The sequence below is a fragment of the Numenius arquata genome, chromosome 3 (assembly GCF_964106895.1).
Source record: "Numenius arquata chromosome 3, bNumArq3.hap1.1, whole genome shotgun sequence".
Taxonomy (NCBI): Eukaryota; Metazoa; Chordata; class Aves; order Charadriiformes; family Scolopacidae; genus Numenius; species Numenius arquata.
This window is the reverse complement of record NC_133578.1, coordinates 60,667,228-60,679,478: the sequence shown is the minus strand read 5'-3', so window position 1 is coordinate 60,679,478 and position 12,251 is coordinate 60,667,228. Positions and strand designations below refer to the sequence as shown.

Genomic DNA, 12,251 nt, shown 5'->3' with positions numbered 1-12,251 from the left:
CCTCTGTAGCAAAGCTTCGTGAGTCTTGCTTTGATCCTGGAAATATAATGAATGGGACAAGACTTGGAATGGATTATAAACTGGGGTCAACTGTCACATATTACTGCGATGCAGGTTATGTTCTTCAAGGATATTCTACGCTAACGTGTATCATGGGAGATGATGGAAGACCTGGATGGAACAGAGCCCTGCCCACTTGTCATGGTAAGAGCAGTTTTTAATTTATTATAGTTGCTGCTGTTATTATTCTGGCTTTGTCACAGGGAAGAAACAGATACAAAATTAGAAAAAGCAATTTTAATAAATTTATCTTTTAAAACAAAGCCCTTTTCAGTGATAATCTTTAATAAAAATAACGTATTTAATAACTCAGGATAAATACTCTTTCAAGTTTTTAATAACATTGGATAAATAATGCTACAAATGAAAGCTGAATTTTGGCCCCTGACCACCAGTCTTACCTATGTAAACAATTTGTTTGGTAGAAAAATGGGATTCCTCCATTCTGCCAGTAGTATTTTTGAAACTCCATTAAAACTGACAGTGTTATAATGAAATGTGGTATACAATACACTTCAGTAAATATATTTTTTTCATTTCATTTTAAAAAGTATTTATTTTTAAGAAAAATGAAAAAGAAAACCTGAACCTCCTTTATACCTGTAATATTTTGATCTAATGCTTTAGGTATGAAATAAAGTTGTTTGGTTTTTTTTAAAAAGTTACCTTTCATTCTCTCTAAACTTTTAAATGTTTATTATCAAGTTAGAATCCAGGTTGTTCTGTTAAATTCCTGTGAGCCGTATTTAGCCATATAGCTTTGTAGGAGGAGTGAGGCATCTGAGAATACGCAAAAGATAAATATTAGTTATGAGTATTCTCAATTTGCTCATGTTTGGACCTAAGCAGGTCAGAAGGAGACGAAGGGAGAACTTTCAACACTCCAGATGGCTCTCTGGGCTCAAGGGACATGCTTTACAATCTATAGAATTGGTCTTGTAATGAGTGTAATTCAAAGAACATAGGAAAGCTCTTTCTCTTCTGAGAGAATTTCTGTTGGTAATTTCTGATGATTTCCATGAAGAAAATGCTTAGATAAATAGTGTGGATAACATCAGGGTGAAATTGCTATGAGGTCGAAAGTCAGACCCTATTTAGTAAAAATTCTGCAATTAATGGATATTTTCACTGAATAGTAGAATCTCAACAGACCATAGAGTACCATCTCTATAACTATTCTGAATAACTTGACATAACTTAAGACATACTCCTGAGAGACGGTAGATGAGTTTGAATGGATGACATACACAAAGGAGTTATGGGTCTTACTTGTTCTGAAGTCTAACCTTTTAGATAAAATGTGGGCCAAAATACATTCTTCATTCAGAATTAAGAAGAAAATGGAGGCCAGAGCTCTATTATATTGGAAGGGCAACTATTTGGGATGGTTTTAAGCATTCTCTGAAAATGTCTGGTACACCAAGCCCCATAGGAAATCGTTGTTGAGGAACACATGTTCTGGGTCTGGTCAGGCTTCAGCACAAACTGACTGATGAATTGCTCAGTCTGTCAAAACTTGCTTTCTTGTCAATGTGCAAAACTAGAAAATACTAGTGTCTACAGATCCTGAAAGTCAGTAACTGATGATTTTGGAGTTAAATAACAGCTGAGCAGAGGCTTTCAGAACCATAGAGGACTAGTTTTCCAAAAATCTATTCACTGCTTAAAGCTGATGTTTTTGCACTTGTACTTGTATGCACCAAATATTTTTAATGGCCTGGTCCAATGTGCATTAGGCATGACTTGCATTTGGTTGAAATCATTATTTAAAATGACCTTGAGCCTCTCTAATAAGTGTGGGAAGTGAACCAAATCATTGACTTCATTCTTTTATGAACACATGCAAAGATTATCCAGGCTAATATGCTAAGCTATTTGGCATTTCATGGTGGATGTTAAGAACAAGATGTAATTAACATATGCAGATGTAATATTCCTGTGACAGAGATGATGATTAATGATTTCTCTTAGCTTCATCAACTATAGTTAATTTTAAATTTTTGGTAGCAAACAACAAATGTTTACAGAATAACAAAAAGTTCTGTAGTGGGAAATCACATTTATGACTGAGTGTAAAAACCTTCTTCCTACCAGAAGAAATCATTTATTAATCACTAAAAATATTGCTGCATTTCATTGTAGTCTTTTGTTTAATCATTAGAAATATTTGAATCGAGGCTTTAAAATATGTCCATTTGAAAGATATATCTAACAGTCTTAAATATTGTCATGAACTGACTATGATTTATCCTCTTTTTAATTTGTAGCAAAACATCAGTACTCAAATTATTCATATGTACTGTTTCTTTTTTTTTTTTGAAGAAAACAAAAAAAGTCCTGCAATTGCTCACTGGACAATTCCATACTACTATGTTTAAAATAGAAACGTTCTTAATTATAATTGCAATGAAAAGTCTTAGTTCCAGGTCTTATGTACGTATTGCATACTATAGCAATAGTGGTTTAGTGATTAAAGACCATGCTGAAAACCATATGCATACGCAGTATGAGGAAGGAGAGAGGACCTTGAAATACATGTCCTCTGTTACATGGTCTGGAGGATAATTTACTTTATTAGGAGCCGGAGAAAACTCTTAATAAGCTCCTTCACCTGGGGAAAGGCCTGCAGCCTCATCTTCTTCCAAAGAAATGTTAGAGGAACTAACTATTCTTTGTTTCGGCTCTGATGGTAGCTCTTGGTTTAATTTGTGGTAATTCATACTTTTCTGTATAATTTTTTTGTTTCTTTCTATTTGTATTGACTTCGTAGAATTGTAGAATGGTTTGGGTTGGAAAGGACCAAAGATCATCTAGTTTCAACCCCTCTGCCATGGGCAGGGATACCTTCTACTAGACAAGGTTGCTCAAAGCCCCACCCAACCTGGCCTTGAACACTTCCAGGGATGGGTCATCCACAACTTCTCTGGGGAACCTCTTCGGTAAAGAATTTCCTCCTGATACCTAATCTAAATCTACCCTCTTGCATTTTAAAACCATTACCCCTCATCCTATCAATACACTCCCTGATAAAGAATCCCTCTCCACCTTTCCTGTAGGTCCCCTTTCAGCACTGGAAGGCTGCTATAAGGTGTCCCCGGAGCCTTCTCTTCTCCAGGCTGAACAACCCCAACTCTCTCAGCCTGTTTTCATAGGAGACTTGCTCCAGCCCTCTAATCATCTCCATGGCCCTATTCTGCACTTGCTCCAATAGGCCATGCCCTTCTTATGTTGGTGACCCCAGAGCTGGATGCACAACTCCAGGTAAGGTATCACCAAAGCAGAGTAGAAGGGGAGAGTCACCTCCCTCAACCTGCTGGCCACACTTCTTTTGATGTAGCCCAGGATGTGGTTGGCTTTCTGGGCTGCAAGTGTGCATTTACAACTCATGTTGAGCTTCTTATCCACCAACACCCACAGGTCCTTCTCAGTGGTGCTCTCAATCCATTCTCTGCCCAGCCTTTATGTGTGCTTGAGATTGCCCCAACTCTTGTGGAAGACCTTGCACTTGGCCTTGTTGAACTTATTGAGGTTCACACACGTCCATCTCTCAAGCCTGTCCAGTTCCCTTCCTTCCAGCATTTTGACTGCACCACATAGCTTGATGTCATCAGCAAACTTGCTGAGGGTGCACTCAATCCCACTGTCCATGTCACCAACAAAAATGTTAAACAGTAGTAGTCCCAATACAGACCCCTGAGGAACTCCACTCGTCACTGTTTTCCACTTGGGCATCGAGCTGTTGAGCGCAACTTTTTGAGTGTGACCATCCAGACAATTCCTTATCCACTGAGTGGTCCATCCATCAAACCCATGTCTCTCCAATTTAGAGACAAGGATGTCATGCAGGACAGAGTCAAATACCTAGCACAAGTCCAGGTAGATGAATTCACTTGCTTTTCCCTTATTCACCAACACTGTAATCCCATTGTAGAAGATCACCAAATTATTGAGACACGATTTGGTCTTAGTGAAGCCATGTTGGCTGTCACTGATTACCTCCTTCTTTTCCATGTGCCTTAGCATCATTTCCAGGAGGATCTTCTCCATGATCTTGCCAGGCACAAAGTTGAGACTGACTGTTCTGTAGTTCCCTAGGTCTTCCTTTTTTTCCTTTTTAAAAATGGGGGTTGTTTCCCCTTTTTGCAGTCAGTGGGAACATCACTGGACTGCCACAACTTCTCAGATATGATGGATAGTGGATTAGCAACTTCATCCACCAGTTTCCTCAGGACCCACAGGGGCATCTCATCAGGTCCCGTGGAATTGCATACTTATTGTCACAGCTATTTGAGGTAGCTAAGATCAGGTGTATATCTGAAAACTTGAGGAATGGAAGACTGCACAGAAAAGCTTAATCTTACTATTTTTTATTTTGTAATGCATTAAATGTTGACAGCTTTTTTTATCAATCAATCAATATTGATTACTTAATCAGAGGCTTTATTTATAGTCACGTTTTGATGCACTTTTTACATTGTGAAGCTATGGTTCTATTGTGGTTATTGCATGCTGGTGTGGTCTTTTGAAACCATGACTTTAGTTAACCAACTATTTACATAATAAATCATAGTCAGACTGAGTCCTATTACAAATTTCAAGAAAAAATAAAGGAAAAGATAATTTTCACCATTACTGACAATATTATAAGGAATTGAGAATGTTCTTGTCATAGGCAAACATATATGTCTAGAAGAAGACAGAAGACTAAGGCATGTTAGGCTAAAATACTTCCTTGTTTGTTTTTTTAATTTAAGATAGAAAAAGACAAGGCTGAATTTCTTGGTAAGCTAATATACAATTCTTAAAAATACTCAAGTATCTTAAAAGAATAATCAGATAGAACTGGAACGCGATGGTCTATTTTATACATGTAAGAATCAAGGCTTTTTTTGTGTTTGTAGTATTTTGGATGTAAAGACTTTCATCAAAGCAGATGGAACTTTTATTAGCATTTTTGTCCCATTCTGTGTTTTTGGAGTACTAATGCTTGATTATATTCCCAAATCCTCAACTGTCATAGACAAGCAATTAAAAAAAATATTTTAATAAGCACAAAAGAGTTTTTAGAAACCTAACATTCATTAATTTCCATCTGATCCATCATATTTAAATTTTTCATCTTTATTAAAAATGCAACCAAACAAAATACATATCTAGACAAAACTGCTTGGTTTTTTTAATAGACAGAACAAATTGAATTAATTTCTAAAATGTAACTGAGATCAGGATCAGATGTTATTACAGGGATACTGTGGATGGATAGTAGTAAATGTATTTTGGTCTTTTTTTTTTTTTTTTTTTTATTTAAGTCCTTTTCAAATATTTCATGAATTAACTTGCCAAGGTAGTATTTGCTTTTGCAGTTCTCTGCAAAAGTCTTGTTCATCAATGTGATTAATTTGCTTTCAATAACATCTCTGTGGCAAGAATTAAGTCTGCAGTGAACACATTGTCTTCATACTTCGGAGGTGACAGAGTATTGAATGAGATAGTAGAAGAGAAGCAGAGAGACTGAGGATACAAAGCCAGGATGGCTTGTAATCACTAAAGAAGAACTCTTGCAGAATCTGAAATTAATTCTCAGAAGTCCAATGTTAGTGAGAAATGAAAAAGTCCTACTTTCTCATGTTAGGAAAGGACCTTGGCCAGAAACTCTGAGGATGACATGAGTTTAAATGGTTGCTATTTACGGTATAAAAAGTGGAATGAAGGCATTGAGAGAGTTACTGTGTATTGGAGTGCAAAGACCTACCTTAGACAGCATTCCATTGAGGTAGTAAAAGTACTAAGGCATTAAAACACATGGAAGAGTTGACATAAGTGATGCTGCAATTGTAGTTGTCTATTTAACCTCCTCTTGACTCTCTCATTTAAAATTTATCCCCACTAATTTTACATTTGAATTATGACTATTTACATGGTATTAGAGAGCGAGATTCATTAATTGCCAAGGGTGTGTGAACTTGCTCTTGGATTTTCAGTATAGAACAGTCCTTCTAGCTAGATTTCTTCACTGCCTACTTCAGAAACCTTTCTTAAATGAGCATTCAGAGGTATAACAGGTATAACTTATTGTTCTTATATTGTGTACTTTTATCATGCACCATCATGCTTGCACAACATTTTTGAGTAGGTAAAGAAGTCAACTTAATGATATTTATGCCATAAAACAAGAAGACAAGATTGATGTTTTTCTTTTGAAACTACTCAATAGTTCCCTTAAATCTTTTTAAATAAAATCTGTAAAACAAGTAGTGAATAAAACAAAAAAAACCCCAAGAGGTTTGTCTAGACGACAAGGAGTAATGGCTTTAAACTAAAAGAGGGAAAAATTAGACTGGATATAAGGAAGACAACTTTTACAATGAGGGTAGTGAAACACCGGAAGAGATTGCCCAGAGAGGTGGTAGATGCTCCATCCCTGGAAACATTCAAGGTCAGGTTGGATGGGGCTCTGAGCAACCTGATCTAGTGGAATATGTCCCTGCCTATTGTGGGGGGATGTGGACTAGATGACCTTTAAAGGTCCCTTCCAACCCAAACGATTCTATGATTCTATGGATATGCAGATAGCTGGCATTTTGCCAAAAACCGCACAGTTTTTGGAAAATGTGATTAAGTTAAAATCTTAGCTTTTCTTAAAGCTGTTCTTCTCTTCATGTCAGAGAAAGTTTGAAAATGTTACTGGAATGAACTACGAAGGTTAATAACTCTAGAAAGCCTAGAAAAGAACTAAAAATAAATACAGACATACATATACTCACACCAAGCATTACTTTGAATATCTGACCTTTTACATATACGTTTGGAATTCCTAATATGGTTTTACAGTGTCCATTGCATAATAAATTCTGTGTGTAATTATTCCAAACTTTCATTTAAGAAGTACTAATGTAATATAATGGTAAATAAAGCACAAGAAATGAAGAATAGTAGTTAATTACAACAATCTTATTAGAATCAGCTGCAAGAGAATCCTAATTTCCAAAGGTATTTAAGGGATTAGTTAAATAGAGTGCACTATAAAACCAGGTACTTCATCTTCTGTTGAACTAAATCTGCTGCCATTTTTTAGAAGCATATTTTATTGAAGGAAATGATAGAAAGAGGGAGAAATACTTTAAGTTATGTAAACTTTGATTTTATTTTTTTTAGCCCTAATTTTTTATATTCTTTACTAGATAAAATGTATCTGAAATCAAGCGTGTGTATCCAGACCATAGTTTTAAATATACCTGCTCAGATGCAACTGTTAGTTTGAATAAACATCATAATTGGGCAAGGAAAATGTAACAGGGAACTTCAGTATTATTGAGAATAGCACATAAATGATAAAATATGTAAATTAATGGGCAAACAGTTTTTAATTTATTTGGAAATAATAGCATATAGAAAGCACATGAAAATGCAGAATAAAGTTTGTGAGGGTTTTTTTATTATTTAGAATATTAAACACTGTCATTTTTTTATTTGCTTTGAATATATAAGTTTTTCAGTAGAATATTGAAAAACATTATTATTCCTAACAAAAAAAAAAAAAGATTTTTTCTCTCCGCCTCAAAATATATGATGGAATATAGCTTTTAGCACTAGTTTAAGTAAATATATACTTGTTTCTGTATTAAGTGTTAACATCATAGATATATATTTTTCTTTGAAGATTTTTTAGAACAGACAAGATGATTGCAGGATATTCTGTTCTTAGAAGGGGGAAAAAAAAATCCCTACCATTTATTCACACAAATAAGCAAATATTTATTTTCCGAAGACTGCAAGACACTGAAGTAGGATAGGATTATGTAGTATCAGTCAGTGATCACGGTAAGTCGAGTAATTAATAACTGGAATTAAATAAACTAATCCAGTCATCTGTACTGGCTATACCTAATAAATATGCATGTTTCTAACTTAACCTCAGGCAGCAGTCTGAAGGTCCTCACTCTTGTCTAATAAGACGTCAGTAACCCACTCAACTGGAAGATTTATTAGGTGGGATATGTTGGTGGTTACATGTATAAGACTTGTATTTCATTCTTTCCACAAGTTTTGTCATCTTCACATTGACTATCACAGTGGAAACCAGGGGAGGATTCTGTGGAATAGAAAAACCTGCAATTAAGAGACTGCATTGTTTTAAAACAGAATTCAGTTTTCTTTTCATTCTTGACTGGGCCACATATAGAAGTTAGTCGATCTACCATGGGAATGGTAAGAAAGATCATCATCCAGCTAAAAGAGGCTGTCCGTCTCTTTTAGGATCTGATGTCTCTTGATGTTTCACTCATAATCAGCATACATAACAGCTTTTTGCTGATCTCACACTTCCTTGAAGGAACAGTATCTTCCCCAACAAAACTTTGATTCTAGTTTTCAGGTATTCACTGGAATCTTTTTACTGTATATTTCTTTTTTACATCCTGAAGTGCAGCTGAGTGCTAACAGAAGTAAATATAATGACTCACAGCTCTATCTAACCCCCATTTGTGTTCTCTAACTATCACAGAAGATGTTTTGTTGTTATGCATTTAAAAGATTACATTTCCTTATCTGTTGTACTGCGTTTTATATTTTTCTATTGTTTTAATACTTAGTTGCTGACTAAGTTGGTAGTTTAAAGCTTTACTTATGTAGCATGCCAGGAAATACACTGATTTGTTTCATGGGTGAATTTTTAACAAAAGATATATTCAGACATTAAGGTATAATTAGAGTTACGGTTGAGAGCACATGTAAGTAACTGAAGGTCAGAGAACATTACAATGGTATTTTAATTATCCCCAGTTCAAATATTAGAGACTTGGTTAACATCTTTTTATTTCTACATTAAGATAAAAGTATCAAAGGAATAGAGAAACAGCTGGCCTAAAGCAGAGCAGATTTTCTCAATGAGAGTAAATGTGACAATAATGTGCTCAGAATGTATCCAAAGTGTCCACAGTGCACTCAGATGGGACACCCTGGGAGGAAGGGAAGAGAAAAAACTAAAAGTAATTTTTGACTTTGTATTGGGAGCTATATCAAACTGAGAAAGTTTACTGAAATGAATTTGAAGATGATAGTAAAAGGTAAGTATTTACTGGTGACCTGAAAATCATGTAGAAATACCATTTTAGAGTCTCATCAATCAGAAGTAAAATCTAAAAGGATCACTAAAAGAGGTGGTGAAACAACAGAGTCAAGGAATTAAACTATGTATTCCAGGAAAAGGAAATCATGTTCAATTGAGGGTAGTGGAAAGTGTGGCCAATAGGCTCTTTAGAAACAATTTTAGAACAGGTGAACTTAATCTAAACACTAATACACTTTTTCAAAGACAAGTAGGACTAAAGTGTCAACAGAAGTTCAAGGCCAAAAATATATCCAAGGACAATGACATTGAAGAAAAGCTAAGTAAATTATATGGTTATGTGTTGTTACGTATTACATTATGTGTTGTGTTATGTTATGCTTTGCTGTGCTGTGCTATGCTATGTTACATTACGTTACTGAGGTACCCAGAGAAGTCAGGCATTAGAACCATTCACTTGGCTCTAAGGAGCTGTGTCAAAATGGAAACAGTTATAGAAGAGATGTTAAAGAACATCAATAAACAGAACCATAGCAAGTTGCTAGGATGAGACAGTCATTTCTGTGGAGTTCTGAAAGAGCCTAGATATGAAGTGTTTGAAGTACAAATATCGACTTTAAGGTTATGTTAGCCTTTCCATCAAAGTAGCGGAAGGTGATGAACGTGTAAAAAATCTTCCATGATGAGCAATCAGCCAATTTCCACATTTAGAAAATTGGTAGTGATTATAAAAAAGAACAGAACTAGGAGATGCATGGTTAAACGTGTTGAAGAAAAATCAATATAACTTTTGAAGAGGAATGTGGAACTTAATAGGAAAGCTGAGAGCTCAACAAGCATATGAATGAAATTAACAACAGTTAATACTATATAATTGCATTTTAAAAAGCCTTTAACAGAGTTCCATGCAGAAAGGTTAATTTTTAAAGGACATGTAATACAATACAATTGAAAGTTGTTGGTGTGATGGTGGGTTTACAATAAAGGAAGGTTACCATATTACCACAAAGATTGCATACATATTGTGTTGGAAATTGTGCCATCCAATACAACTTTGCATAAAATTAAGCTTACAAATTTCCAAATTTCACAGATATCCCAAAATTATACTGCATAATCAAGTCTATGGTCAAATGCACAAAGATTAATCTGCAATACTGTGTGACTAGAGAGTAAAATGTGCATCAATTTCACTTTTGTTAAGTGCAGGATAAATGCTCATAGAAAAAATAACCCTAACAACAGGCATGTGATGATAGACAATTAGCTTTCAGTAGTTAGGTAAATTACTTTTAAATAAATTACTAGTCCTTTGCAGATTAGTAAATTTCTAGCAGGATTATATTTAAGGAATTTTTTTTTTCATTCATTGAACATATGGCCCGTAAGACACATTCTGATGGTCAGTATTAATACTGGAACAAATAAATACGACCTGAAAGTAGTGTTTGCCTCTTGTCTTCAGATATAGAAGAGTTTGTTTCTCAGAGCTCAGAGTTTGAAGAAAAATAAAATTGAAATTTTAAAATATAATCTTTATTACAAGGAAACAAATCAGTCTTTGCTGAGAAATGCAATTAAAATACTTCTAAACAGCTGAATCAAAATGCCCTAAATTTATCTTTCTGATACTGAGAAATAAATCTGTACCTTATACCTTCTTCAACTCAGTGATTTGAAATGCAGCAAGTAAGATTCTCTGGGTTGCTGATCACTAGAGAATCCCAGTGATACAAGTGAACAACCTGTGAAGGTCTTCCAGAAACACAAATATCAGCAACCTTGCTTTGTTTTTGTCTTATGGTATCCATAGGGATTAAGACCTTCCTTGAATAACATAATTCAAAGACTATTAAGAATCTTAGCCAAAAATAGCTCCTATGATTCCCCTTCTTCAGACAGGGGATGCGTGGTTTTTGTGTATCAGTTCAATACCGGGTTTTAACAGAATTATCAAGGATATCTGCAACTAAATATTTAATTGTGGACAGTTTAAGTTCCATAGACTAGTCTTGGGCGTGTTCAGAAGTGAAGGCTGTTAAATAAAGACATGCACAAGCTATTAAGTTGTTTCAATATACTCTAAGCGGGATAGTGATTTTCTAATTTTTGCTTTGTGTGGGTAACATATATTCCCCTGTATTTCAATCTAGCAACTCAACTGAAGTTAGAGTGATGTTGCAGTTATCAAGCTAAAAACTACAGTCACTATTCATGACAAAAATCATATTACTTTTAGTGACTGTTTTTAAAACTTGACTTGCAATGGATATGCATAGAACATTAGAAATTAGAAATATAATTGTTGTAATTTTGCTTTAAATATAATCATTCATTGAAGAATTAGCAAGAGGCACAGTATAATCAGAAAGTAACTACACATGAAAGAGGTATTCTTTTACTCAGCAAAGAAGTATTTATCTGAGTATTCTTTAGCTCAGCAAAGAAGTAAGAGTTTGAGATTTTAACACTAATGAAATTCTCTGATTTGTGTTTTGCAAGAGGCTAAGCTGATAGACATACTGGGTTTGCATGGCAAGGTTTTGGCAGTGGAGGGGCTACAGTGGTGGATTTTGTGAGAAGCTGTTAGAAGCTTCCCCCATGTCTAAAAGAGCCAACCAGCTCCAAGACAGACCCGCTGCTGGCTAAGGTCAAGCCCATCAGCAAGGGTGGTAGTGCCTCTGTGACAAGCTATTTAAGAAGGGAAAAAAAGACCTGCTGTGCAGCAGCAGCTGGAGAAAGGAGTGAGAATACGTGAGAGAAACAACTATGCATACATCAAGGTCAGTGAAGAAGGAGGGAGAGGAGATGCTCTAGGCACTGAAGCAGAGATTCCTCCGCAGCCCATGGTGAAGACCATGGTGAGGCAGGCTGGCCCACTGCAGCCCGTGGAGGTTAACTGAATTTCACTGAATTTTTAGAGTTGGAAGGGACCATAAAGATCATCTAGTCCAACTCCCCTGCCGAAGCAGGATTGCCCAGAGCATGTTACTCAGGATTGCATCCAGGCGGGTCTTGAAAATCTCCAAAGAAGGGGACTCCACAACCTCCCTGGGCAGCCTGTTCCAGGGCTCTGTCACCCTCACTGTGAAGAAGTTTCTTCTCATATTTGAGTGGAACCTCC

At 35.6% G+C, this 12,251-nt stretch overlaps 1 protein-coding gene across 3 annotated transcripts in view; it reads left to right on the top strand.

The window, feature by feature from the left end:
• CSMD3 (CUB and Sushi multiple domains 3) overlaps positions 1-12,251 on the top strand; it is a 654,503-nt gene that overhangs the window by 490,240 nt on the left and 152,012 nt on the right. For all 3 annotated transcript variants that reach the window (XM_074145167.1, XM_074145166.1, XM_074145165.1), the window contains one exon: positions 10-204. In XM_074145167.1, coding sequence (XP_074001268.1) covers positions 10-204 — 195 coding nt within the window. The remainder of the gene's footprint in view (positions 1-9; positions 205-12,251) is intronic.